The sequence below is a fragment of the Petromyzon marinus genome, chromosome 36, assembly GCF_048934315.1.
Source record: "Petromyzon marinus isolate PM22_M1 ecotype Great Lakes invasive population chromosome 36, UKy_Petmar_22M1.pri1.0, whole genome shotgun sequence".
NCBI lineage: Eukaryota > Metazoa > Chordata > Hyperoartia > Petromyzontiformes > Petromyzontidae > Petromyzon > Petromyzon marinus.
In genome coordinates, this window is record NC_133702.1 from 12,527,572 (window position 1) to 12,554,672 (window position 27,101).

Sequence of the window (27,101 nt, forward strand, 5' to 3'; positions counted from 1 at the left end):
GGAGGGGCATTCCGCTGTCTTGCGGATGCCGACCAACGGGATTCGCTCGCGTCCACCGCTGCTGTGAAGCAGACGCGGCATTCATTACGCGCGTTGCCACGCACGCCACTCGCTCTGAACCGCAAGCCTCTGGGCTGAGTATGGTAGATTTATTATTTATATTATTTATTATGAATATTATTTATATGATCATGTTTGAAACTAAACTAAGCTATTTTCTATTTTACCAAATAAGGCCCGCTGAACTACATAGCTCTTTTTATGAATCGACCTGGCCACAAATGAAAGCTCAAGAAGTGGCTTATCAGGTGGAAATTTATTGGAGCCAAATATTCTAAACGCATGATTCTGAACGTAGAGGGAAAAAAACGGAGGACCCGGAGAAAATCCACGCGACCACGGGGAGAGAGACACGCACACTCCAAATATACAGCAGGCGTCAGGGTCAGAATCCAACCCACGACCTCCTGTATACTAGGCCAGGGAGTTAACATTTGGCCACCGTGGCGCCCTGACCTGCCCCTTTTTTACCCAGGAAAGCCTCAGTGAGCCTCAAGACTCATTTTTAGGAGGTGGCTATCTTGCTCTGTGTAATCAAAATTGAGTTAATATACATCACATTTATCAGGATTGGATTTGTTTGGTCGATACCAGTTACTGCACAATAATTGCACATTCAGGACCTCACCGTGGACGTGCCAAGATTTTCTCTTTCTCTCTCTTACGACGGCTGTGGACCACACTGAACCGTGCTCGGACGCAGCACGGGAGATATGTGTCGTACATATTCCATTAATGGAAAATGAAAAATTCACCAATCTGCGACTGTGGTAAAGCCCAAACCATCAAACACATCAATGCCATCCACGCACACCCTTACGGTATCGCTGCAATCCGTACAGCATCTACTGCCGCCTTGGATTGGTTGAAGGACCTTAACATTCAACTATGACATCTATCCTGTTGCTTACGTGCCATAAGAAAGAAGAACTGCACATTGTATGGCTTTTATTGATGTTTTATCTTTGGGAGGAAACTGCAAAATGCAGAGGAAACTCTTGCAGGATATTAGAAAGCACCCGAGTTACGAATCAAACCCAGGTGCTTCCTGCTTCGAGGCACGAGTGCCGCCATTGTCCCATCACCTTGTCGCCCCAGTGTGCTCACAACTTTGGCCACAGAACGTTTGAGTTGTTAGGAGTCAGGCGGGCGGGCTGAATGGCAGGTGGGCTGGTGGGCTAGTGGGTCGACTGACTGGTGGGCTAGTGGGTCGACTGACTGGTGGGCTAGTGGGTCGACTGACTGGTGGGCTAGTGGGTCAACTGACTGGTGGGTTAGTGAGTCGACTGACTGGTGGGCTAGTGGGTCAACTGACTGGTGGGCTTCTGGGTCGACTGACTGGTGGGCTGGTGGGTCGACTGACTGGTGGGTTAGTGAGTCGACTGACTGGTGGGTTAGTGGGTCAACTGACTGGTGGGCTTCTGGGTCGACTGACTGGTGGGCTGGTGGGTCGACTGACTGGTGGGTTAGTGAGTCGGCTGACTGGTGGGCTGGTGGGTCGACTGACTGGTGGGCTAGTGGGTCGACTGACTGGTGGGCTAGTGGGTCGACTGACTGGTGGGCTGGTGGGTCGGCTGACTGGTGGGCTAGTGGGTCGACTGACTGGTGGGCTGGTGGGTCGGCTGACTAGTGGGCTAGTGGGTCGACTGACTGGTGGACTGGTGGGTCGACTGACTGGTGGGCTAGTGGGTCGACTGACTAGTGAGCTAGTGAGTCGGCTGACTGGTGGGCTAGTGGGTCGACTGACTGGTGGGCTCGTGGGTCGGCTGACTAGTGGGCTAGTGGGTCGACTGACTGGTGGACTGGTGGGTCGACTGACTGGTGGGCTAGTGGGTCGACTGACTAGTGTGATAGTGAGTCGGCTGACTGGTGGGCTAGTGGGTCGACTGACTGGTGATCTGGTGGGTCGGTTGACTGGTGGGCTGGTGGGTCGACTGACTGGTGGTCTAGTGAGTCGGTTGACTGGTGGGCTAGTGGGTCGACTGACTGGTGGGCTAGTGGGTCGACTGACTGGTGGGCTGGTGGGTCGACTGACTGGTGGGCTAGTGGGTCGACTGACTGGAGGGCTAGTGCGTCGACTGACTAGTGAGCTAGTGAGTCGGCTGACTGGTGGGGTGGTGGGTCGACTGACTGGTTGGCTGGTGGGTCGACTGACTGGTGGGCTGGTGGGTCGACTGACTGGTGGACTGGTGAGTCGACTGACTGGTGGGCTAGTGGGTCGACTGACTGGTGGGCTAGTGGGTCGACTGACTGGTGGGCTGGTGAGTCGACTGACTGGTGGGCTGGTGGGTCGACTGACTGGTGGGCTGGTGAGTCGACTGACTGGTGGGCTGGTGAGTCGACTGACTGGTGGGCTAGTGGGTCGACTGACTGGTGGGCTAGTGGGTCGACTGACTGGTGGGCTAGTGGGTCGACTGACTGGTGGGCTGGTGAGTCGACTGACTGGTGGACTGCGGGGACGGCTGACTGGAGGGTTCGTGGGGGGCAGCGCTCAGCCCACACAACATCCCACAGCTGGACTGGGATCGCTTTCATCTCGGCACGCATCTCTGCGTAAATGCGGCTTCGCTGTGCATTTCACTCGGACCATTAGCATGCCCTCCGAAAACAGCTCGTACACAAGTTAAAGGGCTGGACAGAATACTTTGTGTGTATTACAAGCAAACAGCGAAATGCATTTCATGTCCACGGCTCTTTTGAGACATCACAAAAATTAAAGCGTTTGTGTTTGACATAAGGACTTTCAATCAACAATGAAACCGAGCAGCATTTGATTTGTTGATGAATATTCATACACTCTTGATTGAACATTCATGCACGAGCCTCTTAATATTCATGAGGTGATATTAATACTAACTATGAATATGTATGGGACATTGCACTCCCATCACAGCCGCTGTCGTCTGGTCGGCTTAATGAACACCGGGGAGAGTTTCATAGCGAAAGGTGGGAGGAGCCGGGGGATGTGGGTCACGGGGTCAACTGCAGTGCCAGTCATGAGAAGAATGGAACAACACAAGACACGTGCACACACACACAAAGCACACACACACAAAGCACACACACACAAAGCACACACACACAAAGCACACGCACACACAAAGCACACACACACAAAGCACACACACACAAAGCACACACACACAAAGCACACACACAAAACACACACACACACAAAGCACACACACACACAAAGCACACACTCACACACAAAGCACGCATACACAAAGATCCCCGGTGTGGCCTTAACAGACTGTTTGGGGCAGTTGCTGTTAGCGAGTAACACCTATGAAGACCGGCACCGTCTTTGTCTCCCCATTGCTGTTATTTATTCACCGCACCAGATAATTAAGGTTGATTCGACCTAGTTTGAGGCCCAGTACCGGATCAAATATTCGCCATCGCTCTTATTGGTCGTGGGTGGGAATCAAACTCGGGGTGGCCGGCTTCGCAGCACGTACAACAGCGCCACGCCGCTCCAAACCACGGAGACGGAGAAAGACCGCGACGGATCACGACGGCTCGGAGAGTATCCCTCCAACCAACAGTGGATAGACCATGGCTGACGACGACGACGACGGCGACGATGACCCAGCTAGGTTTGGTTGACTTTTTTTAGCCCATTATTTTATTTTGTTTACCCACACTGTGCTTACTGCGAAGCCGCTATGTGTGTGTGTGTGCACGCGTGCGTTCCCGAGTGTGTACACACACAGAAGGATGCGATTAGAAAGTCAATAATCATCATTAATTGTGGCCTTAGACGGGGGGTAGGGGGGGCATGATGAGCGCTAATCCGGATTACGAATGTTCTCATTAGGAGCAGCCCGCAGCACCTGGCTCTGGCGCTGAGAGGCCCGGCCACACCACGGCTTCCACTCCCGCTCCATTAATAATCGTCGAAATTGTCATCGTGAGACGTGGTTTATCCACTGCCGGATGAATGCCTCTGCAAGCCGTAATGCGGCAATGCATGTACGTTGAACTTCTATCGCACCGTGCATAACCGACCGTGCCAATCGGAGGTGCGCTGCGTCTGATCTTCTTCCGCACACACGAGTTGATTCCATCACTCAATCTCTGTAGTGGGGACGTCCCGTCAGGCCTTCCTTCCCTTCTTTGACTGCCGCTAAATAATTCGTCTCGACCACCAACAAACATCTCCTCTAACGTCGCGTCCTGCCAAGCCCACTCACCCTTCCTAGGCAGTCAATGCGATGTCTAGAACTGGCTCACGTTGTCTCTACTCATAATCATCACCACCACCACCATTGTGAGACATGGTCTATCCACTGCTGGATGATTGGCCTCTCCATGCCACCATGCACAAACCCTTCTGGTGGCTTCCGCGATGGCCTCTTCATCGTCGTTGTCATCTTGACAATTGGTCTATCTGCTGCTGGATTCCAGGTGATTCGCTCAAAGCTCAGTCATCAAGTATGTTTCATTTTGTATATCATTCAGCGTAGCTTTGGCTCTAACAATGACTCTGACCTCCGACCCTGTAGCCGTAACCTCGTCGCGTGAGCACGAGATGGGTCACAGAGGCGGGAGGGTGGCTCTGTCTCTGTCACATCACCTGTGCTTCGCGTGGCTGTGCCTGTGTGTGTGTGTGGTTGATATAGCGGAGAGCGGGGGCGCTGCGGTTAGTGCATTGCGTTACGAACCCGGCGACCCGCTCACGGCCATCACCAGTGACAGTCCTGGGACTCCCCTATGTCGACTCAGCCTCAAATGAGTACCTGGTGTGGTATGAAAACATCGCTACTGGGGAGAACAAAGACGGCCGGGCGTGGTGCTGGCTACACACACCCTCGTGTACCATGCCGGCCTTCATAGATGCTAACAGCACTTGCCCCAACAGTCTGTTTAAGGTTATATTGGGGGTCTTTGTCTTTGGAGCGGAGGTGGAGAGGTTAGTGCGTCGCGCTACGAATCCGGCGACCCAAGTTCAATTACCACTTACGGCCAACACCAGCGACGATTATCTGAACCGGTCCTGGGCCTCCCATAGGTCGATTCAGCCTCAAATAAGTACCTGGTGCTGTGCGCAAAACATAGGGAGACAAAGGCGGCCGGGCTTGGTGCTGGCCACCCACCCCCTTGTGTGCTGTGCCGGCCTTCATAAGTTGCTCGCTAACAGCACTTGCCCCCAACAGTCTGTTCAGGAAATAGGGGCGGGATCTTTGTCTTTCGATGTAAAAACACGCAACAGATGTATTTGCTTCTCGAAGAAGGCCAGTCAAAAACAAGGAAAACAAATCTAACATACGCAGCGTCTCTCCTTTTGGCACTGTTGTTTTATTTATGTATTTCCTCTCTCTTTCAGCACTGCCTTCTATATTTCACCAAGTTTCCCCAGGTGATCCTTTGGTCAACATTTGCATTTTTCTTTTTTACACATCGCAAGTCTCTAATAGTGGCAAAGCTCTACAGCGAAGTCCCCATTTGTTTCGGATCATCTGTTGCAAGAGTCACTGTGACCGCCCGCTCCTGACGGACGAGCGGGTGGGCGGGCGGACATGGCTGATGCGGTCACACACGTCCAACTTTACTCTGAGAGTGAAAAATAGCCCAGCAGGAGTTTTGTTTCCTGAGCAAGGACCAGCTGGCTTGTAAGACTCTAAATCCCTCCTTGTCTACACAAGTAAATATTCCTATTAAAAAAAGTAAGCTCTTTTTCAATCAGCCTTGGCTCAATCTCCAGAGCTGCGGTGGCGGTCTAATTACACACAATGCATCCACGAGAGTCTTCCACAATTCGTCATCTTCACACGATTTAGTTGAGGATGACACGCGTGGGCGGCATCGCCGTGATGCCTCACGTCATCACCTGCACGACCCAAAACAGCCGTGCGCGAATCATCTTCCCCCATAGCTGCTCCCCTCCACCCTATCCCCCCCCCACCAACCCCCTCCCTCCAGATCGTGGGCTCGCGCGGGGTCATCGGCACGATGCACAGAGCGCTCGGGGGCGACTTGCCGACCCCGGAGACGTGAGGTCACTCGTCCTCGTGGATGGGACAGGCGCTGGTCGTTGCTCCGTGCAGGATGTTATCTCCCTCGCCTGGTATGCAGGAGGTCGTGGGTTCGATGCCGACCCTGACGCCTGCTGTGACAACCCTTACTAGATGTATTGGGTGGTGACGGGTTTTAACGATACATTTATATATTTACCTGATCTAACCCCCAAAAAACTCTATTATGGATGTATATTTGGAGTTTGTGGTGTTTCTCTCTCTCTCTCCGTGGTAACGTGGATTTTTCTCTGGGTCCTCCGGTTTTCCACTCCACATTTAGAATCAACATCGCGCTTTTAGAGTAAGGTATGTGGCTGATGCTATACATTTCCACGTGATGACAAGCCACTTCGTTGAGCTATAATTTGTGGCAAGGCCGCTTCTGAAAAAGAGCTATATAGTTCAGTGGGCCTTACCTGGTAAAATAGAATATAGCTTGTTTAGTTTAAAACCTGATCATATAAATAATTTTCATAATAAATTATATAAATAATACATCTCCCATGCCCAGCCGAGCCTGGGAATGTCCGGGAGGTCGCTGCTCGTTGTAGAGGCTCGCGGTTCAGAGCGCGTGGCCGCCCCGGCGAATGACTACCGCGGCGTGCGTGTCAACGCGCCTAGCGAGTGCCGCGTCCGCTTCACAGCAGCGGTGGACGTGAGCGAATCTCGTTGGTCGGCATCCGCAAGACAGCGGAATGCCCCTCCCCTGCACCGGCGTCACGCTCAACGCCGCGACGTCGTCTGCCGGCCAGGTCGCCCTTGACAAAGAAAGAGAATCTTAGCTCTACGGACTTTACTCGGTGCGGAATACAACTTCTGACTACGATTCTGATTCAAGCAGGGTGCATGCCGACCACAGCCATCAACGTCCCACCCACCACGGGACTCCTCTACCCGCCACGGCGCTGTCCCACCGTGCGGAACGCCGAGCGTTGTCAACGGGGTTGACTTGATCACCGGGCAATAGCCGCCAGCGACGTCAGCTTAAAAAAAATGGTTTAATAAGGTTACAACTCTCACCCCCCTCACTTCCCCGCTTAAGCGGAGACCTGGGCTACACCACACGCAGCCGCACGCGTCACGAGAGGCATCAGAACGCCGGCCAACCCCGCGCTCGATGGGAAACAGACGAGTTGTGCGGGTTCAATTTAATCGCAAATGTTTTTAAAAAATATTTTTTTTTATTTCAAACCCGGGCTGACAGCTGTGCCTTTGTGACATCTTGACGATAATAACTTCCCATTATTTTTATTTATTTATTGCCTGCAATTGCAATAAAATAACCTAATTGCTTTGAAAGGCAGGCTTCAGCGCGGAGAGACAGCGTGCGAACGCGGACGGGGAGACGTCAGGGACGGTTTAAGACTCGGGGCAGCCCCCCCCCACACCCCCTTACATCCCTCCTCACCCCCCCCATCCTCCACCCCCTCCTCCCCCTCCGCCCCCCGCACACAGCACCGCGTTACCCGTGCTTTATTGGATCTTTGTGACATTTTTAATGATTCTTGTGTTCATGGGATTTACGCACAAATTTCTTTTTTACACGGTTGCGGAATATTTCAGGTCGGGGGGTGCGGAGGGGCAGGGGGAAGCGGTGGGGCAGCGGTTAGCGCACTGCGCTGTGAACCCGGCGACCCGCGTCCGCTTTCCGTCCACGGCCTAACGTCAGTGGCCCAGTGAGTTCAGAACCGGTCCTACCCTTCCACCCCCTTCACCAACTCGCGCTGACCAGCGGTGTGGTTGAAACTCCTCTCGCCGTGCTGCGACGTGGCGCGGAGATGGAGAACGGCTGGCATTGGTAACGTTTCGTTTCCTGAATTTTTTTGGGGAGCTGGTTTAAGCACCGTGGAATTTGCGTTATGACCTCCTGCCACTTGACTGATGGAGCGACGGGCGAGGAGAGGGTGGGAGGAGGTGGTGTTGGTGTGGAGGCGGCGGAGCAGCAGCACTGTTGAATACAATAATGCGGTGCCCGTAGTGGATTAAATTAAACCAGCTTTAAAATGCAAGCAGGCAAACCTGTCAGATTAGCGAGCTTCGCCGTCATGACAATTGCGGGCCGGGTTCATGCGGTTGAATAACGTCCTCGAGTTAACTTTGCGAGCGGAGCCGCCGCGATACTCTGACGCCGCATAATTCGATTTGCGCCGCGTTGTTCACAGCCGCCGTGTCCGCGGCGTTCCTCCTCCGTGCCGCTGTCCGTGCTTTTTGTACGGTCATCAGAAATGAGGCCGCGGCTGTCAGACCTGTTATCGCGTGAGAATCTGGGGGGGCGGCGGTGGGGGGGGGGGTGTTGGTGGGTGTTAGGGAACGAAGCTGGTGGCTGACACGGTGTGGGGAGGTTTGTGTGTGGGGAGAGGCGGCATTGCGGTTGGCGCGCTGCGCTATCAACCCCGGCGAACCGAGTTCGATTCCTGCTCACGGCCGGTTCAGGTAACCGGTGACGATTACCTGAACCGGTCCCCTTAGGTCGACTCGACCTCAAATGAGTACCTGGTGCGGTGTGTAATCATCGTCAGTGGGGAGACAAAGGGGTCGGGTGTGGTGCTGGCCAACCGCCCCCTCGTGTGCCGTGCCAACATTCACAGGTGCTCCTCGCTAGCAGCACTTGGCCCAACAGTCTGTTAAGGCTATACGGGGGATCTTTGTCTTGGGTGGTGGGGGTGCACGGGTGGGGGGGGGGCGTTCGTAGCGCGCGATCCGAGCCTCAGCGGCCGTCCTGGCCCCGAGAGTTCTCTTCCAATATTTCACTCGACCCGCACATTCGTTCGGACAGCAAATTTTGTAAATTTGATTCACGGCAGAGCGGAAGCCATGAGATCAGCCATTTTATTTCGTTACTCTGGGTTAAGGTTTATATTTCTCTCTCTCTCTCTCTTCGGCGTGTTTGCGAAGGAAATAAAAACGGAGTGGGGAAGAAAAACTTAATTTAGTGCCTTGGAGCACTTGCTGGCAAACCCCCCCCACCACCACCACCACCACCACACCCAACCAGTAGAAAGTGAATTAGGTGTAAATATTTAATATTTCTCTCAAGAGTTATTTGGTTTTTGCCTTCTGTTTGTTTTCCCACCGCCAGCAGGGGAGGTGGCCGCCTCACCCTGCGCCCCGAACCCTCGCGCGTCGCTCCACTACAGCTCTCCGTCCCGCCAGTAAACGTAGCGCAACGCGAATGACTTGAAGGGGCAGTCATTAGAGTTTGCGTGTTTGATAGAACGCCCCTCACGCCAGGTTGTCCCCAGGGCACTTTGCACGCGATACAACGAAATTTGGGTTGAAAAAACGTTTTATTCTAAGGGTGGCTTAAAATAGCGAAACAAAAATACGCGGGCCCGACACGTCTCCTGAATGGGAACGAGCCTCCCGGTGCGACACTTCTCGCCTGGACGGGACGCTGTGTGCCAAACCGTGGCGACGATGGACCCCTGACGATGACAGCAACGATCACGGTCGCTCTAAATCCCTAAAGGGACACAAACACACACGTACGCTGACACGCAATATGGACAAAGATTCCCCGTATAGCCTTAACAGACTGTTGGAGCAAGTGCTGCTAGCGAGCACTGAATGAAGGCTGGCACGGCACACGAGGGGGTGGGTGGCCAGCACCACGCCCGACCGCCTTTGTCTCCCCGGGAAAGATGTTTACACACCGCATCGGGTACTCATTTGAGACTGAGTTGATGTTGGGGAGGAGGCCCAGGGCAGGTTCAGATCATCGTCACCAGTGTTGGCCATGAGCGGGAATCGAACTCGGGTCGCCGGGTTCGTAGCTCAGCGCGCTGACCGCTACGCCACCACTCACGCAGCACGCGTGCACTGCCAGTGCCAGCGGCACGTCATAAATCCGCGTAAATAAATAAAAACGTGGGTGACATTATGCAGCACTAAACCAACAGGGGCGGATCCCACGCAGGGAAGCTGTTGCGCTGTGATGGAGGGGGAGAGCGGCGGCGCTGAGTGCGCCGGGCACGCGTGAGGAGTCGCCCGGCGAGGCCACGGCAGAGCGTGGCACCTCACGGCCTCCATCGGCCGCTCGGGGTCCTGGCCTTGCTCTGCGCGTCCCTCCACACATCGCTCCACACGTCACTCCACGCATCACTCCATGCGTGACTCCACACATCGCTCCTTGTGTCGCTCCACACATCGCTCCACGCGTCACTCCGTGTGTCGCTCCACACATCGCTCCTTCCATCACTCCGTGTGTCGCTCCACACATCGCTCCTTACATCACTCCGTGTGTCGCTCCCCACATCGCTCCACATGTCACTCCGTGTGTCGCTCCACTCATCGCTTCTTCCATCACTCCGTGTGTCGCTCCACACATCGCTCCACGCGTCACTCCGTGTGTCGCTCCACTCATCGCTCCTTCCATCACTCCGTGTGTCGCTCCACACATCGCTCCTTCCATCACTCCGTGTGTCGCTCCACACATCGCTCCTTCCATCACTCCGTGTGTCGCTCCACACATCGCTCCTTCCATCACTCCGTGTGTCGCTCCACTCATCGCTCCTTCCATCACTCCGTGTGTCGCTCCACACATCGCTCCTTCCATCACTCCGTGTGTCGCTCCACACATCGCTCCACGCGTCACTCCGTGTGTCGCTCCACACATCGCTCCACGCGTCACTCCGTGTGTCGCTCCCCACATCGCCCCACGTGTCACTCCGTGTGTCGCTCCACTCATCGCTCCTTCCATCACTCCGTGTGTCGCTCCACACATCGCTCCTTCCATCACTCCGTGTGTCGCTCCACACATCGCTCCTTCCATCACTCCGTGTGTCGCTCCACTCATCGCTCCTTCCATCACTCCGTGTGTCGCTCCACACATCGCTCCTTCCATCACTCCGTGTGTCGCTCCACACATCGCTCCTTCCATCACTCCGTGTGTCGCTCCACACATCGCTCCTTCCATCACTCCGTGTGTCGCTCCACACATCGCTCCACGCGTCACTCCGTGTGTCGCTCCACACATCGCTCCTTCCATCACTCCTTGTGTCGCTCCACACATCGCTCCTTCCATCACTCCGTGTGTCGCTCCACACATCGCTCCTTCCATCACTCCGTGTGTCGCTCCACACATCGCTCCTTCCATCACTCCGTGTGTCGCTCCACACATCGCTCCACGTGTCCCCGCTTCACTTTTCTGGTGTCCCCAGGGTCCGTCCTCTTGGTAAAGAGGCAGCTGCCATCCTGGGAATCTGGGATTCTTGCTGGGACGTTAAAAGCTCAGTTTTTGTCGTTGCTTAGTCATAAGAATTATGCTCCAGCCACGTGTGTACCGGAGTCCTCGCGTCTTCCGGGAGATTGAGATATTCTTCCTCTCCACATGAAGTGTCATCAGAGTTCCAGTGACGGTGGTTTTGCGGTTTGGAATGGCTCTGCCGTTCGCGCCGTGGGCAGCGTGCGTGAGTGCTTACGAGACGCTGCTGCTGACTACTTCTGTGCCGGCTGTGTGGTGCGTGGCGCAGAGCCTGCTGTGGCAGAACGTGTCGGCTGGCGTCACCTACCTGGTGAGGGTGCAGGCTGTGTGCCAGGGTGACCTCTTGGGCCCCTCCACCCGGCCAATCCGCTTCCACCTCGGCTCAGGTAAGAAATGCAACAGCTGATGCACAACAGCTGGCACACAACAGCTGGCACACTACAGCTGGCACACAGCAGCTGGCACACTACAGCTAGCAAACAGCTGGCACACAACAGCTGGCAGACAACAGATGGCACACAGCAACTGATGCACAACAGCTGGCACACAACAGCTGGCAAACAGCTGACACACAACAGCTGGCAGACAACAGCTGTCACACAGCAACTGATGCACAACAGCTGGCACACAATAGCTGGCACACTACAGCTGGCACACAGCAGCTGGCACACTACAGCTAGCAAACAGCTGACACACAACAGCTGGCAGACAACAGCTGTCACACAGCAACTGATGCACAACAGCTGGCACACAATAGCTGGCACACAACAGCTGGCACACAGCAGCTGGCACACTACAGCTGGCAAACAGCTGGCACACAAAAGCTGGCAGACAACAGCTGGCACGCTACAGCTGGCACACTACAGCTGGCAGAACAGATGGACACGAAAGTTTGACAGCAGCCGATACACAACGGCTTACAAAGGCAGGCAACCCCTGGCAGAAGAGCTGTGACAACACTTGTCATGGCAGTTGAAACACAACAGTCGGTGAACAAAAGCTGATGTAAAATAGCTGGAACACAACAGTTGTTAGGCAGCAGTTGACAATATCTGGAACACAACAGCAGGCAGAGACTAAACTAAACTATGTTTATTTTACCAGGTAAGGCCCACTGAGATATGTAGCTCTTTTTCAGAAGCCACCTGGCCCCAAATGATAGCTCAACAAAGCGGTTTATCACGTGGAAATGTATAGCAGACAAATACTCTAAACGCGTGATGTTGATTCTAAATATGGGGGGGGAAACCAGAGGACCCGTCGTTTCAACTCTGCCTCGCCCGGAAATGGCAGTTATTGCACCGCGCGTTGTTCAGCACGATTATCCGACGTTTCGCTCTGCATGCTGGGAGCTGAATTCTCCAAGTCCCCCCCCGCCCCGCTGAAGAAGCTCCGGGGCCCGTGGAGCGGAATGTCGGAACATCGATGCTGAACAACACCGAGCGCCACGACTTGAACGCTCGCAATCGGCGAGCTGACACGCAGCAGCAGCAACAGCAGCGGCACCCACAGAACAAGTAATAGCAGCAGCACCAGCAGCACCAGTAGCAGCACAATCAGCAGCAGCAACACCAGCAGCAACAGTAGCACCAGCAGCACCAGCAGCACCAACAGCAACAGCTCGGTGCTGCCAGCGTCGCTGCGAGGGTTAACGCCGCGGATTCGAGCGCTCGTCGCTACGCAGCTGGAGAGCGTTTCATGGCGATGGCTTGTGCAATGTTTGTTGGTTTTATGAATCCTCTTGGAAGTGGTGGCATCAGCCACTTCCCCGGTTGTTGTTTTCATGTTATAATTGGTTATGTATTTAAGCGTTGTTTTATCGCGAGGAAGTGGCAGCGCCGATAATTGTTTTGCATTAAAAGGCTCTTTCTTCCTCTTACACTTGCCGCGTTTGTACGGATTCCTCTTTAACTCCTTTAACTAGGCTCCAGGGACCAGCCAAGCAATGTATCTCGCCCCATACAGTAGTTATCAAAATTCATTACAAAGTGAGGGAGAGTGCCTGAAGAGAGAGAGAGAGGAGACAAGTGGAGAGAGAGAGAGTGAGAGATCTGAAATCCAATTAATCTCTGCCGCAGAAAAGCCCATGACCAAAATCACCCAGGGGACAGGGCCCCGATGTTGTCAGGTCTCAGAAAGCGGGCAGACGCGAGCCAGCCGGATGGCACCTGCACGGGGCGATCACCGTGTGTGAGGCACGTGACGCACCGCACGCTCTCTCCACGTATTGATGTATGACGTGGAGAGAGTGCGCGTTTGGTTTCAGCCGGAGTGACGTGGGGCACGCACGAGGTTCAATCCCGCGCCGCCGTCCACGTCGGGGCACATTCGAAGAAATCGTCAGGCCCGTGCGAGCGCGTGACGGACTCGCTGACGAATCGGCGAAGAAACTCCGGTGGGCGGGGGGGAGTGGGGGGAGGAGGCCGCGAGCGCCGGCATGCGCGCCTTCGCCAAAAATCACACGGGTCGCTGAGCGGGCGGCACGGACGAGAGAGAATCATTTAAACCTGGGAGAGAGGTGGCGCGGGGGGGCGGAAACACAGGTAGCGGGTCGTGTAAACAGGAGAGGCCTATGGCAAGCGACGCTAAGCGGCGAGCCGCAAACAGGCAGCGCAATGAGTGCTATAATGAGCCCCGCGAGATGGAGACACCTTCGCTGCCAGCCGCTCCCCGGCAATATTTAATTGGGTGCCGTGATGGTGGGCGCACGGTACCCCGCGATCGGCGTATGAGCGCGCTCGTGTTTGTAGCGTATGTCGCACGCCATGCCGCCGCTTCCCCCCCCCCGCCCCCCCGGTAGCGACAGATGAAACATTTGTGTGGATTTTCCCACGGCTTATTTCGGATTTGAGATTCGTGTGTTTTGTTTTCAGGGGTTATTTTTGCGTGTCAGCTGGAGTTGTGTAAATCTGTGTTGTTTCTTTTTTTTCCTCTGCCGCTGCGATGGCTTTGATCTCCGAACCGTAGGCCGAATAATTTGTCGGTGGCAACGCCGGAGCCGTTGTACGCCCGCCTCTGCCCACCTCTGTCGATCACAGCGAAAGCTCCGAGCTTTTCCAACCCCGGCGACCGGGGCCGCCGTGCGTTAGCTTTGGCGGCGATGGAACTTTGCGCCCACGCCAGAGTCAGTTTCCGGCGGCTCTTGCGAATGGCCGGTGTCGCCAGGACCCACGGGAATCGTTGGCTCCACACGCTCCGAGTCGGCCTCGCAGGGCACAGGACGCAGCCCACGCTCGCCGCTAGAGAGAATGCGCAGGTGGCAGAGCAGTCGCCTCGTAGGAGTCTCGAGCATTCGCACACGCTCTGTGGACGGAGTGGCCACGGTCTGTCCGGGAGCCCTCTGCCCTGTGCGGCCGATGCTTTTGAAGGCTGTGAAGCGGCCGTGCGATGTGGCGTTGACGACTCTGGTGTTCTGTCGCTGCCTCTTGATGAGCTCGTTATGAGCGAGTGATTTCCACGTCTCGCGGTGCTTCGACACGAACCATTTGTTTCCATTTTCCTCCGATGCCGCCGTTTACTCATGGTCGGTTGATTTATTTATTTAATGCTTCCGCACAAGCGCCTGGAGGAAAACCTTTTGGTGAAGGGCGCCGTACAAAGCGAGGATCGATTGATCGAACGAACGCGTGAGGTGGTAGACACCAAGCACTCACACTCACTCATTCATCAAGTTTTTGTATTAACGAGCCAAGGGGTCACCAGGAGTGCAACGTCTCTCTCACGCTCGCTGATAACGGTGACTCGCGTGAGGTTGTACCTAACGCTTAAACCTCAGATAAGTATAATGCTTGTGTGTTGAACTTCTTTCGCACCGCATGTAGCCAACTGTGCTAATCTCCCTGTGGTGTAGTAGTGGAGCGGCCGGGCAGCGCTTAGCGCATTGCGCTCCGAAGCCAGAATTCCCAAGTTCGATTCCTGGCCACGTCCACCGTCGGTGCGGAACGATATCTGAGCCGGTCTCCTTGATTCTCCTGTCATTAACCCGCACTGAACCAGCGGGAGTGAAGTTCGGTCAAACAACCTCCACGACCAGACAGCCGTAAGGGAGACCTTCATCCGGCAGTGGATTGCATGACACGGGGTACCATCTGCTGTGCGCAGGGAAAGAGCGCAGTAGCAGAGTGCACACGGACTGGGCGGGGGTGGGCACGGCCCCTCAAGCAAGTCACGCCCAGCCCTCGCTGTGCCACATTCACACCGCCACAGGCCGACGGACGCAGGGCTGCGAGCTCCCTTGCCAGAGCCCCGGACCCAGATCCTGATCCCAGGTCCCAGATCACCAATCTCCGATCCCAGATCCCATACCCCTGATCACAAATGCCCAATCTCTGATTCCAAAATCCCAGATCACTGATTCCACATCCCAGATTCCTGATTCTCAATCCTAGGTCCCAGACCACCAATCTCTGATCCTAGATCCCACATCCAAGACTCCCGATCCCCAATCCCAGGTCCCAGACCACCAATCTCTGATCCTAGATCCCACATCCAAGACTCCCGATCCCCAATCTCAGGTCCCAGATCACCAATTTCCGATCCCATATTCACAGATCCCTCATCTTTAAAATCCCAGGTCACCACTCTTATATCACTGATATCAGATCCCAGATACTCGATCCACCATCCCAGGTTCCAGATCACCAATCTCCGACCCCATACCCCTGATCCCAATTCCCCAATCCCAGATCCCTGAACCCAAAATCCCAGATCCTGATCCCATATCCCAGATTCCCGATACCCAATCCCAGGTCCCAGATCACCAATCTCTGATCCCAGATCCCATACCCCCGATCCCAAATCCCCAATCCCTGATCTCAGATCCCCAGATCCCACTCTAGCTCCAAGAGATTCCTCTCGCACCCAAATTCCGAGCCCATAAAATTCTGCCCGCGAATGTGGACGCTTATCAAGGTGGAAACTATAAACTGACCTAGATAGCTCTTTTTCAGAAGCGACCTGACCACAAATGATAGCTCAACAAAGTGGCTTATCACGTGGAAATTAATACCAGCCAAATACTCTAAATGCATGTTTCTAAATGTGAACGAAAAACCAGAGGACCCTCAACTGAAGAGAGGCAGGTGGTGGCAGTGTAGTGTTTACACTCGCACCTCGCAGCAAGCAGGTCCTAGGCGCGATTCCCGACTCGGGTGCCTTTGTGACGTATCTATGGTCTTCCCCCTGTTTTGCAATGGGTTTCTTCGCGGTCCTGTTGTTTCTCCCATCGATAAAAAAACATGCATTATAATTGGCGTTGGCCAAACATCCCAAAGCAGCAAAGACCCTCGTAAAAAAATGCTTCAGTCAATGTGGATTTCCTGGATAAATATGTGAGTATGATGAATTGTAATATTATCCACAGTGACTCGCAGAGATTGCAGGCCTCCCACGTGGGCTGCCAATGGCATACACTTGGTATGAAGTGGTGTGAGTTCATAGCTCTCCATTGACATCATAGGTCCCAAGGGGTGCGCCATTGATATCAGATGAGGCAGACTAAACTCAACTCGAGGAGACAATCTAAGCGCATGTTTCTAATTGTGGAGGGAAAAACCGGAGGGACCGGGAGAAAAATCCACGCGACAACAGGGAGAACACGCAAACTCTAAATATATACAGGCGGCAGGGTCGGTATCGAACCCACGACCTCCTGCAGACCTGGCGGGGTAGTTAATGTCTCGCCACTGTGGCTCCCAGACATCTCTACCAATCAACCTGGCGGAGACCTCGCGGTCGAACCCCTCACCGGTCCTGGAGGCGTCAACATCGGCCGTGACTCTGCGCCCGCTACTGTCGGGGAGAGACTTTCGAACGAGGGAACACACGGCAGCGCATCTTGAGCAGCCGTCCGAGCGAGCTTCGCGAAAATTTATTAATTCCACCGACACCCAGGAGATTCCTGCTTCTCCCAAATTGACGTCCCAAGGGGGGGTTTCTCGGCCCGGGAGGTCCACCGCTCTCCTCCGAATTCCCAGCGCCCACGGCGTAATTAATGAGCGAGCTTGCCTCCACGAATTTATCCGTCCGCCCCGTCTCGGCCCGGTCCAAACAGATTCTCCGCCAATAACGCAACGCCTTTCACAGAGCCCCCCTTGATCCCCGAGAGACACCACCACAATGAATGGGCCGTGGGGGTGAGCGGTGGGTTGGGGAGTGAGTGGCGAGGGCTGCTGTGCTGGAAGCCACTGGGGTTGTCGGTGGATACTGCAGTCAGTGTAAGCGTGGCCATGGAGATGGCGAGGTGTGGTGGGCGAGGTGTGTTTTTGAACGAGGTGTGTTTTTGGGCGAGGTGTGGTTTTCCAGACTTAGATGCAGTGCTTATATTATGGTAGTCTCCGTGTGCCACCTGCGGTGTGGTGCGGCATGGTCCCGTTCACACTGCATTCATTGTGATGCGGTGGTCGCAGTTTGACAACTCATTGTGCCACGGCCATGGCGTGGCAAATATGGCATGACTCTCCCGGTATGGTGCCTGTGCGGTGTTTTGGTAAGTGCCATGTGTGGTGATACTCGTGCGGCAGGTGAGTTACAGGTATTATGCAAAGCGGTGCGGTACGCGCGGTGTCTGCTGTGTGATGCCGGGCACTCGCCGCGCCAGCTCAGCTGCGCCAGCTCAGCCGCGCCAACTCCACTTGGCACATCTCCGTGTTTCCATCACAGGCCCCCCACGCAGGTCACGGCGCGTTCGACTGCGCCGAGCCGTCTCCACGACAGGACGATTACAATCCCGCGCAGATTACGGGCGGACTCGGGCCCTGCGCCAGAAGGCTTTACCGCCACCCCCACCCCTCTTAAGCCAAGTACATCTGTTGTTGATTTTTCAAAGCCCCCCGCGCTAACGCAGCTCTCAGGCCTGGGAATGTCGTTCGGCAGCGGGGGGAGTGCTGGTGACGCAGTTTTGGACGAGCGCTGCTATTGTACGGCGAGGGCGGGCGAGTTGGGAAGAAGTACCCCCAGCCCTCTTTTATGTCTGGCCCAGAAGTCACTTGGAGGAGGAGATCTCGGGCCTAGCTTTGTGACAGAAGCCTCTCTATCCCCCCCGCCTCCCCGACCCGTTAATTTTCTCCATAATGTTAAGGTTTTACATTTTAATGCCTTTAAATGTTCTCTTAAGCCATCAATCCGCTGCACTCGAGAAACGCGTTTTGAAAACAGTTGTGTGGATGCAATCCGGATTCGAACCCAGGTTCTCAGCGGTGCCAGGCTCAGTGCTCAGGGCCACCTACTCCTCTGCCTGTGGCTCTCCCTAACATGCCCAGCGCCCCCATCGAGTTGGCCCCGGCCGGGCCGCGTCAGGTAGAACGCCGCACTCGAGTCTTGCGTGTGTCGTTGCTCAAGATCGAATGCAAAGGCACGACCCTGCAAGTGCTCTGCTCGTGCCGCTGCTGGCTAGTGGGTCTCCACTCGAGGGATCCCGTCTCTGTCAAGGGTACCTGGCCTACTCTTTCACGCTGGCCAGACGGCTTGGAAGAGGTGGGAGTACCCACACTTTACCCCACCACACGTGAGCTGCCGATTGACTAATCGTGCTGTGGAGATTTTCAGAAACTTCCACCATCGTTTTCACTCCACGAGCTTAAATACCTCCACCGTATTATTTGCATGCTACATACGCTCGTCATCATAGCCTCAGTCGTGCGATCATTTCCTTGCTGGCCAGTGCGAGATGGCGCAGGGGCATGAGGCCCAAGACCTGGTAGAGGACCCCCTTGTCCATCACGACCCGGCCGAAGCACGTTCACCGCTCAATTCAAGGGTTCGTGGTTCGAATCTGGGCGAGCCGCCCTGGTTACTACCGCGGATGTTTTAACCGTGCATTACTACTACGCTGCCAACGTCTGTTTCACAGGGGACGTTAAAGAGCCCGTGACGTTCGAAAAGAGTGGGGGGCCGCTTTGTGCGCCTGCGTCATCGTCTACATTTGGCAAAAAAAAGTGTTTTTTTATTACACCGCTATTATAATCGTTTTAATTATAATTAATAATTGAAACGATCAAAATACCGTACATTGCGGGAGTAACTGATAAACTAGCCAGATGTTTGGAAAAAACAAAACATCTCAGATTTGGCACGGTACATAAAATACAGAAATTAATATCTTGTACAAAATATGTATTATGGAAGCTATCAACAGAAGGTGTGTATAAGGATTAACTGCACTTGTGGTAAATGTTATGTTGGGCGAACAGGACGAATGATCAGCACGAGACTAAAAGAACATCAGATAAATATTAAATTCTCCCAAATACAACTGTCAGCATTAGCAGAACACGCGTGCCAACAAGGACACTTAATTGATTTTGATAATAATGATAATAATAGGGTTTTCCCCTTTTTCTGGCAACAAAACTGAAACCTTTTTACAAGGATTCATGTCTGCATTAACCACAATACCTGCAGTCAAAATGCAAACAAAAAACATTCTATGATAATATATGCATTGTCCTTGAAACTGATTGGTCCACACCAAGGGACGGCTTTCTTTTGAGCCTCGACCCAATTGGTGCTCGACCAGATGACGCCAAAAGGCGTACAGGTCAAAGACAATGCACTATCAAAGTAATGAGGGCTCGGGGTGAGCATCTTCATCATTAGACCTCCTTTGCCAGTACCAGAATATAATAAAGCCGTCCCTTGGTGTGGACCAATCAGTTTCAAGGACAATGCATATATTATCATAGTATGTGTTTTGTTTGCATTTTTACTGCAGGTATTGTGGTTAATGCACACATGAATCCTTGTAAAAAGGTTTCAGTTTTGTTGCCAGATAAAAGGGGAAAACCCTATTATTATATTTTGGTACTGGCAAAGGAGGTCTAATGATGATTTTGATAATGTTTAAGTGCTGTGCAAAACTAGCTACTACTGGCCAATACTAATTAGAGAATCAATCGAAATTGAAAGAAAGAAAAAATAATTTTAACCGTTCAGATAGCTATCGCCTTAGTGCTGCGTGGAAGCGAATCATCAAACGACACATTATTTAAATGCCGGCCTACAAATGGCAGCGTACTTCAATAGGGATTACCATTGGTACGGCTATTTTAATACACACAATAGACAGGAAGGACAAGATCAAAGGGCTCACATAACGCACATGCATAATATACGTTGACTCAGTAATCCCCCCTCCCCCCACGTGGCGCAAGAGCGCAGAAGTGTGGTCACCAAATCTACGCCTTTATATAAGAAACGAAACAGTAAGACTTCTCCGCAAATCTGTCTGTCGCCTGATGAAGCTAGTTGTAATTACTGGCGAAACGTCGTACTCAGATTGTAAATGTGGTGGCTTGGCTCTCCAACACACTGGTGTGCTGTACTAGTGACGAATTGGCACGTTCTGTTTATGTGACAACCCTTACTCGTTGGCTGTGTCGGTTAGTGGTGGGTTTTAACGACACTTTTATAAATGTACGCGATCTAACCCAAAAAACCTCTTATTGGCAATTATAATCGTTGGCAGTCGTGACGTAACCCCCTACTTGCTTATAACCTGGCAGGACCCTCCTGGAAGTGAGGGTCTCGAAACCGAGCGAGGCTTTCCTTTCCTGGGTAGACAAGCAACATAAGAATGATGATGATCGTGAAACTGTCCACATTGATTCTAGATTTGAAGCTTTCGTGACTGCAAGGATCCATACTCTTTGGTTCTATTCGGTAAAGTCACGTAGGTAAAAATAAAATAACAAAAAGTCGTGATTTTTGTTATTTTTACCTACGTGACTTTACCGGACTGTCCACATTGGTCGCACAACGCTGCAGTCAGACACAGGGTGGCCTCTCATCAGCCATGGTCGAGACATCTGCAGCATCTGACCAGGCCCGAGGCGACGAAAGCGCAACAATGGCACTCAGTCCCTTTCTCAAAATTATTCATGCTGCTGGCACGGGGCGGCTCGTGACGTCTCATTATTCATGCAATGAGAGGTGCGGAGGAAAGCCACGGCATTATTCAAGTTTTTGGGTCCGTGGGTGGGGGCCTTCCCAGTTTTCACTCCGTGTTTGGGGGGGGGGAAGTGAGGGGTGATCGGCCGGCCAGTCAGCCGGCCGGCAGCTGTGAAGTTCTTTAATAAGTAATGTTTAATAAAACTACGAAAGAATCATTCAAACGAAATGAAAATGGGTGCAAAAGTGCTGAGCTGCGTGTATGAGTTTGGGAGTGAGGCAATGGTGTGGATATCTTCTGATTTCCACGTGTGTCTCCGAGTGACACCGTGAGCCACTGAGCATTAGCACGGGCCACTTCATAACGTCATTGACTTTCGATTTAAAGCTTTCGTGACTGCAGTGATTCATATTCTTGGTTCTTTCAGTAAAGTCACGTTGAAGGGAAACAATGAAATAATAATATATAAAACAATAAAATTCTCACGACGTTTCTACTGCAACACAAGCAGTCATCTTCTTTGGTTCTTTCGGTAAAGTCACGTAGAATGAGAATAAAATAATAAATTGATAAAATAAAATAACACAATAATATTCTCACGACGTTTCGGCCACAACACAAGCGGCCTTCATCAGGTGAAGGGGGCGAGACTGTCTGGTAGGACAGCGCTGGAGTGAGAGAGCCACGTTCAGATCACGGCTTTTAAGCTGTGTGAGAGGAACAAAGAGCCTAGACAAAGGAATTAGCATAAAATTTAGCATTGAAATGGCTGAATGATTAGCTTGTGACTGGTCACAGAAATAGCTATGTTAAAAGTTAAAGCATACACATCCGCAGAGGCACCCATTGTTAAAAGGAATTAGCATAGAATTTAGCATTGAAATAGCTAAGTTAAGGCATACACATCTGCAGAGGCACCCCTTGACAATGGAATTAGCATAGAATTTAGCATTGAAATAGTTGAGTGATTCGCTTGTAACTGCTACAGAAATAGCTACGTTGAAGTCAGAGCATACACATTCACCGAGGCACTTAGTACAAATCAAACAGGAGAATTTAGCATTGAAATAACTAGGCGAATTTAGCATTGAAATAACTGAGTGATTTGCTAGTGACTGGTCACAGAAATGACTACACATCTGAGCTATTCACAGTACTATATAGTGAACCAATAAAAACTAAAATATAAATTACCTTCATGTTATCAATAAACTCTATATTCTCCAATCAGCTAAGCTACCAACCATAAGTCGTTATATATCACAATGCTATATGGCGAAAAAATGGGTGGATTCTTACCCTCAAATTTCCGTACCACGGATAGCTACGGGCCCCGTTCAGACGGACGAGTTCGTCCATGGTCGGAACAGAGGAGGGGGAGAGAGACAGCTGCGAGGCCCTAGTATACTCCATTATGTAAACCATACCATTAACCGTGGTGTGAGAGGTATTAAGAGGCAATGCTGGCGAAAGAGCTGCGGTCTGAAGGTCATCGTAAAATTACAATTAATTAAGAACAGAAATGATTTAACACATCTTTCCAGTGGTTACTAAGCCTGAATCAATCTTCTCGGTTGAAATTGTCTCTGTGCTTGTATATGTGAATGGCCTCATGAACGAATCTCTCATGGTAGCCGGTTGGTTTGAAAAGAACCTCCGTCTTGGAGAAGTCAATGTCATGTGAGCCCACTGAATTGTAACAGTGATCTGCCACGGCAGAGGAGTTCGTCTTACCGTGTTTCAAGTCTGCTTTATGTTCGCGGATGCGGTCCGAGATATGTCTTTTGGTTTCTCCAATGTAGCTACTACCACAGAGGCACTTTAGTTTGTAAACGCCCGGGTACTGTATGTCTGGAAGAGCATCTTTTACAGATGGAACTAAATCACGGATTTTGTGTACTGTGTTGAATCGGACCTGGATCTTGTGTTTATTCAGGATTTTGGAGATCTTTTTAGTGACCCCTGCAATGTAGGGTAAGGTGATGGTTTTGAGTGGCTCCACAAGAGGATCCTTCTTCATGACTGGAGTGATGGCTTTGCGGATTGTGTAGTCAGAGTAGCCATTAGCCCTGAGAGCCTGGTGTACGTGCTTGAGTTCACTGGTAATGTGTTCCTGGTCGGAAATGCATTGGGCTCTATGGTATAGAGTCTTGATGAGGCAGTTCTTCTGGGATGGATGGTGGGAATCCGGTTTCAAGTAAGCATCTGTATGGGTAGCTTTCCTGTAGACAGAGTGGCTCATTGAACCATCATGTCTCCTTTTAATTAAGACATCCAAAAAGGGTAGTTTGCCATCTTTTTCGACCTCCATGGTAAATCTGATGGCTGGGTGTATGGAATTGATGTGGTCGCGGAATTGGTCTAGAGCAGGCTGGCCATGTGGCCAGATGACAAAGGTGTCATCAACGTACCTCTTCCATAAGGTCGGGCGTAGAGTGGCAGTCTGGATGGCGTCAGTTTCAAAATTTTCCATGAATACGTTGGCTACAACCGGAGATAGGGGGGAGCCCATTGGGGTGCCCTCAGTTTGTTTGTAGAAAGTTCCATTCCAGGTGAAGTATGTGTTGGTTAAGCAATGTCTCACCAGGGGGGGTACATCAGTATGCAGTCCTTGATGAACCAGGTCTTCAATGATAGCGATGGTGTCAGGTACCGGGACTTTGGTGAACAAGGACACCACATCAAAACTGACAAGCAGGTCGTTTGGGGACAGGGAAATGTCTTTGATTGTCGATACCACGTGAGTAGAATTTAGTACCGCAGAGGTGGTTTTTCCAGTGAAAGGTCGCAGTATATCAGCCAGAAAACGTGCCAGTTTGTAGGTGGGGGAGCTGATAGTAGAGACAATGGGACGAAGGGGTGTATCTTCTTTGTGTATCTTTGGAAGGCCATATAATCTTGGTGGTCTGGCAGCAGAGGGTTTCAACGAGAACTGTTTGATCTCATCAATTAATGCTGTTGAATCAGAGATAATTTTGTTTGTTTTGGTGACCAGGCTGTTGGTGGGATCTCTTTTTATTTTTGTATAGCTGCCATCGTTGAGTAGTTCTTGAATTTTGTTGTTATATTCTGTTTTGTCCATGATGACAGTGGCATTGCCTTTGTCGGCTGAGAGAACGACAATATCATCCCTCTTTTTTAATTGAGATAATTCAAAACGTTCGTCTTTGCTGATGTTGCTGGGTGGCAACTTAGCGTTTTTGAGGGTTGCAGCGATTTCCGATCTTGCTACGTCTGCAGAGATGTGACTCAAGCCCTTGAGTGCAACGTCGACATGGGCAATGATATCATTAACCGGTAAGTGTCTCGGTGTGACAGCAAAGTTTAGACCTTTAGCTAAAACGGATTTCAGACCATCAGAAATGGAACTGTTACTGCGATTAATTACGACTTTGTTGATGTCTATCTTTTCGGTGTGTGGATCCGATTTTTTGCTGGAGAGGTGATTGAATTTGGAAATCAAATTGTCCCTACATTTGTTCGACATAGTGGCAGCCGAAGAGGTAGTCATATTGTCTACATGTTCCCAATCCGATGTAGACATTGTTGCTGTCAATTTTAAGTGTGATTTGTAGAGTGTCTTGTCTAACTGATCGAGTTCGGTGCGTGTAAGTCTGATTTTTTCCGAGATAAGAGCGAAGCTAGTTCTAGCTAGAATTCGTTTTGCATTGAGAGAAGTTGCAACAGCAGAGGTTAGTGTAAATGCGGTTGGTATTACCTTAGAGTCGCGGCATCTCTTCAGAAAGGTGAGAGACTCGATTAGTTGAGCCTTCTTATCCCGAAGTCTGTTGAATGATCTTAAGGATGTGTGGAATCCCTCCCCGTAGAGGCGGTTAAATTTCGATTTAAAGCTTTCGTGACTGCAAGCAGTCATCATCAGGTGTGAAAACCAACGGCAAGAACATTTGAAAGAAGTGGCGGTTTTTATTTATTTATTTGTAACGTTAGCGCCACAGATAGCGATTTGACAGTTTGCTTAGATGGACGAGTCCATCTATGTTCGGAAAAGAGGAGGGGGGAGACGAAAAATTAATGTATGCTGTCTGAAAGCCACCGTAAGCGTGAACAATCAATTAAGACCCGAAATGGTTTATCAAATCCTTCCATTGATTGCTAAGCCAGAATCCATCTTCTCGGTTGAAATTGTCTCTGTGTTTGTATATGTGGGTAGCCTCATGAACGAATCTCTCATGGTAGCCAGATGGCTTGCAAAGAACCTCTGTCTTGGAGAAGTCAATGTCATGTGAGCCTACTGAATTATAACAGTGATCTTCCACGGCCGAGGTGTTGGTCCTACCGTATTTAAGGTCTGCTTTGTGTTCACGAATGCGGTCTGAGACATGTCGTTTGGTTTCTCCAATGTAACTACTACCACAGAGGCAACTTAGTTTGTAGACACCGGGGTACTGTATGTCCAGAATCACATCCTTTGCATATGGAACCAGATCACGGATTTTATGTAATGTGTTGAAACGGACCTGGATCTTGTGTTTATTCAAGATTTTGGAGATCTTTTCTGTGATCCCCGCAATGTAGGGTAAAGTGATGGTTTTGAAAGGCTCCTCAAGAGGGTCCTTCTTCATGGTTTGAGTGATAGCTTTGCGGATTGTATAGTCGGAGTAACCATTAGCCTTAAGAGCTTGGTGTACGTGATTGAGTTCACTGCCTATGTGTTCCTGGTCGGTTATGCATTGGGCTCTATGGTGCAGAGTCTTGATGAGAGAATTCTTCTGTGATGGATGGTGGTGGGAATCTAGTTTCAGATAAGCATCCGTATGGGTAGCTTTCCTGTAGACAGAGTGCCTCATTGAGCCGTCAGGTCTCTTTTTTATTAGGACATCCAAAAAATAACTAAGTTGCCTCTGTGGTAGTAGTTACATTGGAGAAACCAAACGACATGTCTCGAACCGCATTCATGAACACAAAGCAGACCTTAAACACGGTAGGACCAACACCTCGGCCGTGGCAGATCACTGTTATAATTCAGTACGCTCACATGACATTGACTTCTCCAAGACAGAGGTTCTTTGCAAGCCATCTGGCTACCATGAGACGTTCGTTCATGAGACTATCCACATATACAAACACAGAGACAATTTCAACCGAGAAGATGGATTCTGGCTTAGCAATCATTGGAAGGATTTGATAAACCATTTCGGGTCTTAATTGATTGTTCACGCTTACGGTGGCTTTCAGACAGCATACATTAATTTTTCGTCTCCCCCCTCCTCTTTTCCGAACATAGATGGACTCGTCCTTCTAAACAAACTGTTAAATCGCTATCCGTGGCGCTTACGCTTAAAATAAATAAATAAATACAAACCGCCACTTCTTTCAAATGTTCTTGCCGTTGGTTTTCACACCTGATGATGACTGCTTGTGTTGCAGTCGAAACGTCATGAGAATTGTATTGTTTTATATATATTTTATTATTTTATTGTTTCCCTTCAACGTGACTTTACCGAAAGAACCAAGAATATGAGTCATTGAGTTTATTGACAGTTAGACCGCGTCGTGAGCGCTATAGGCCTGGGACAATTAGCAACATCGCAGGCAATTGAATGACATCACAGGCCACTGGGTGACATCATTGGCCACTTAGCAATACCACAGATCAAGTTCGAGACATCACGCACCAGTTGGCAAGGTGAGTAACTTATCGGCAATGGACCAATTGGCGACATCATGGGCCATGCAGCGGCATCACGGGCCACTGATGCTACATTTTCCGTGAGCAGAAACCAGACCAGTTTCTGGCTCGCTCGGCCAACGGCCCGTACAGGGCCACGGCGCACGTGGAAGGATGGACAGCAGGCGTCGTACGCACGAGATGGCAGCGACGGCTCATGGTCAAGCGGGAGTTCACTAGCGGGAGTTTGCGAGCAGGGGTTCTCGAGTGGGGGTTCGCAAGCGGGAGTTCTCTAGCGGGAGT

At 51.5% G+C, this 27,101-nt stretch overlaps 1 protein-coding gene across 2 annotated transcripts in view; it reads left to right on the forward strand.

Annotated features, from left to right (window-relative positions):
• LOC116949266 (receptor-type tyrosine-protein phosphatase gamma-like) overlaps positions 1-27,101 on the forward strand; it is a 574,019-nt gene that overhangs the window by 417,752 nt on the left and 129,166 nt on the right. For both annotated transcript variants that reach the window (XM_032966362.2, XM_032966363.2), the window contains exon 10: positions 11,552-11,669. In XM_032966362.2, the coding sequence (XP_032822253.1) occupies positions 11,552-11,669 (118 nt within the window). The remainder of the gene's footprint in view (positions 1-11,551; positions 11,670-27,101) is intronic.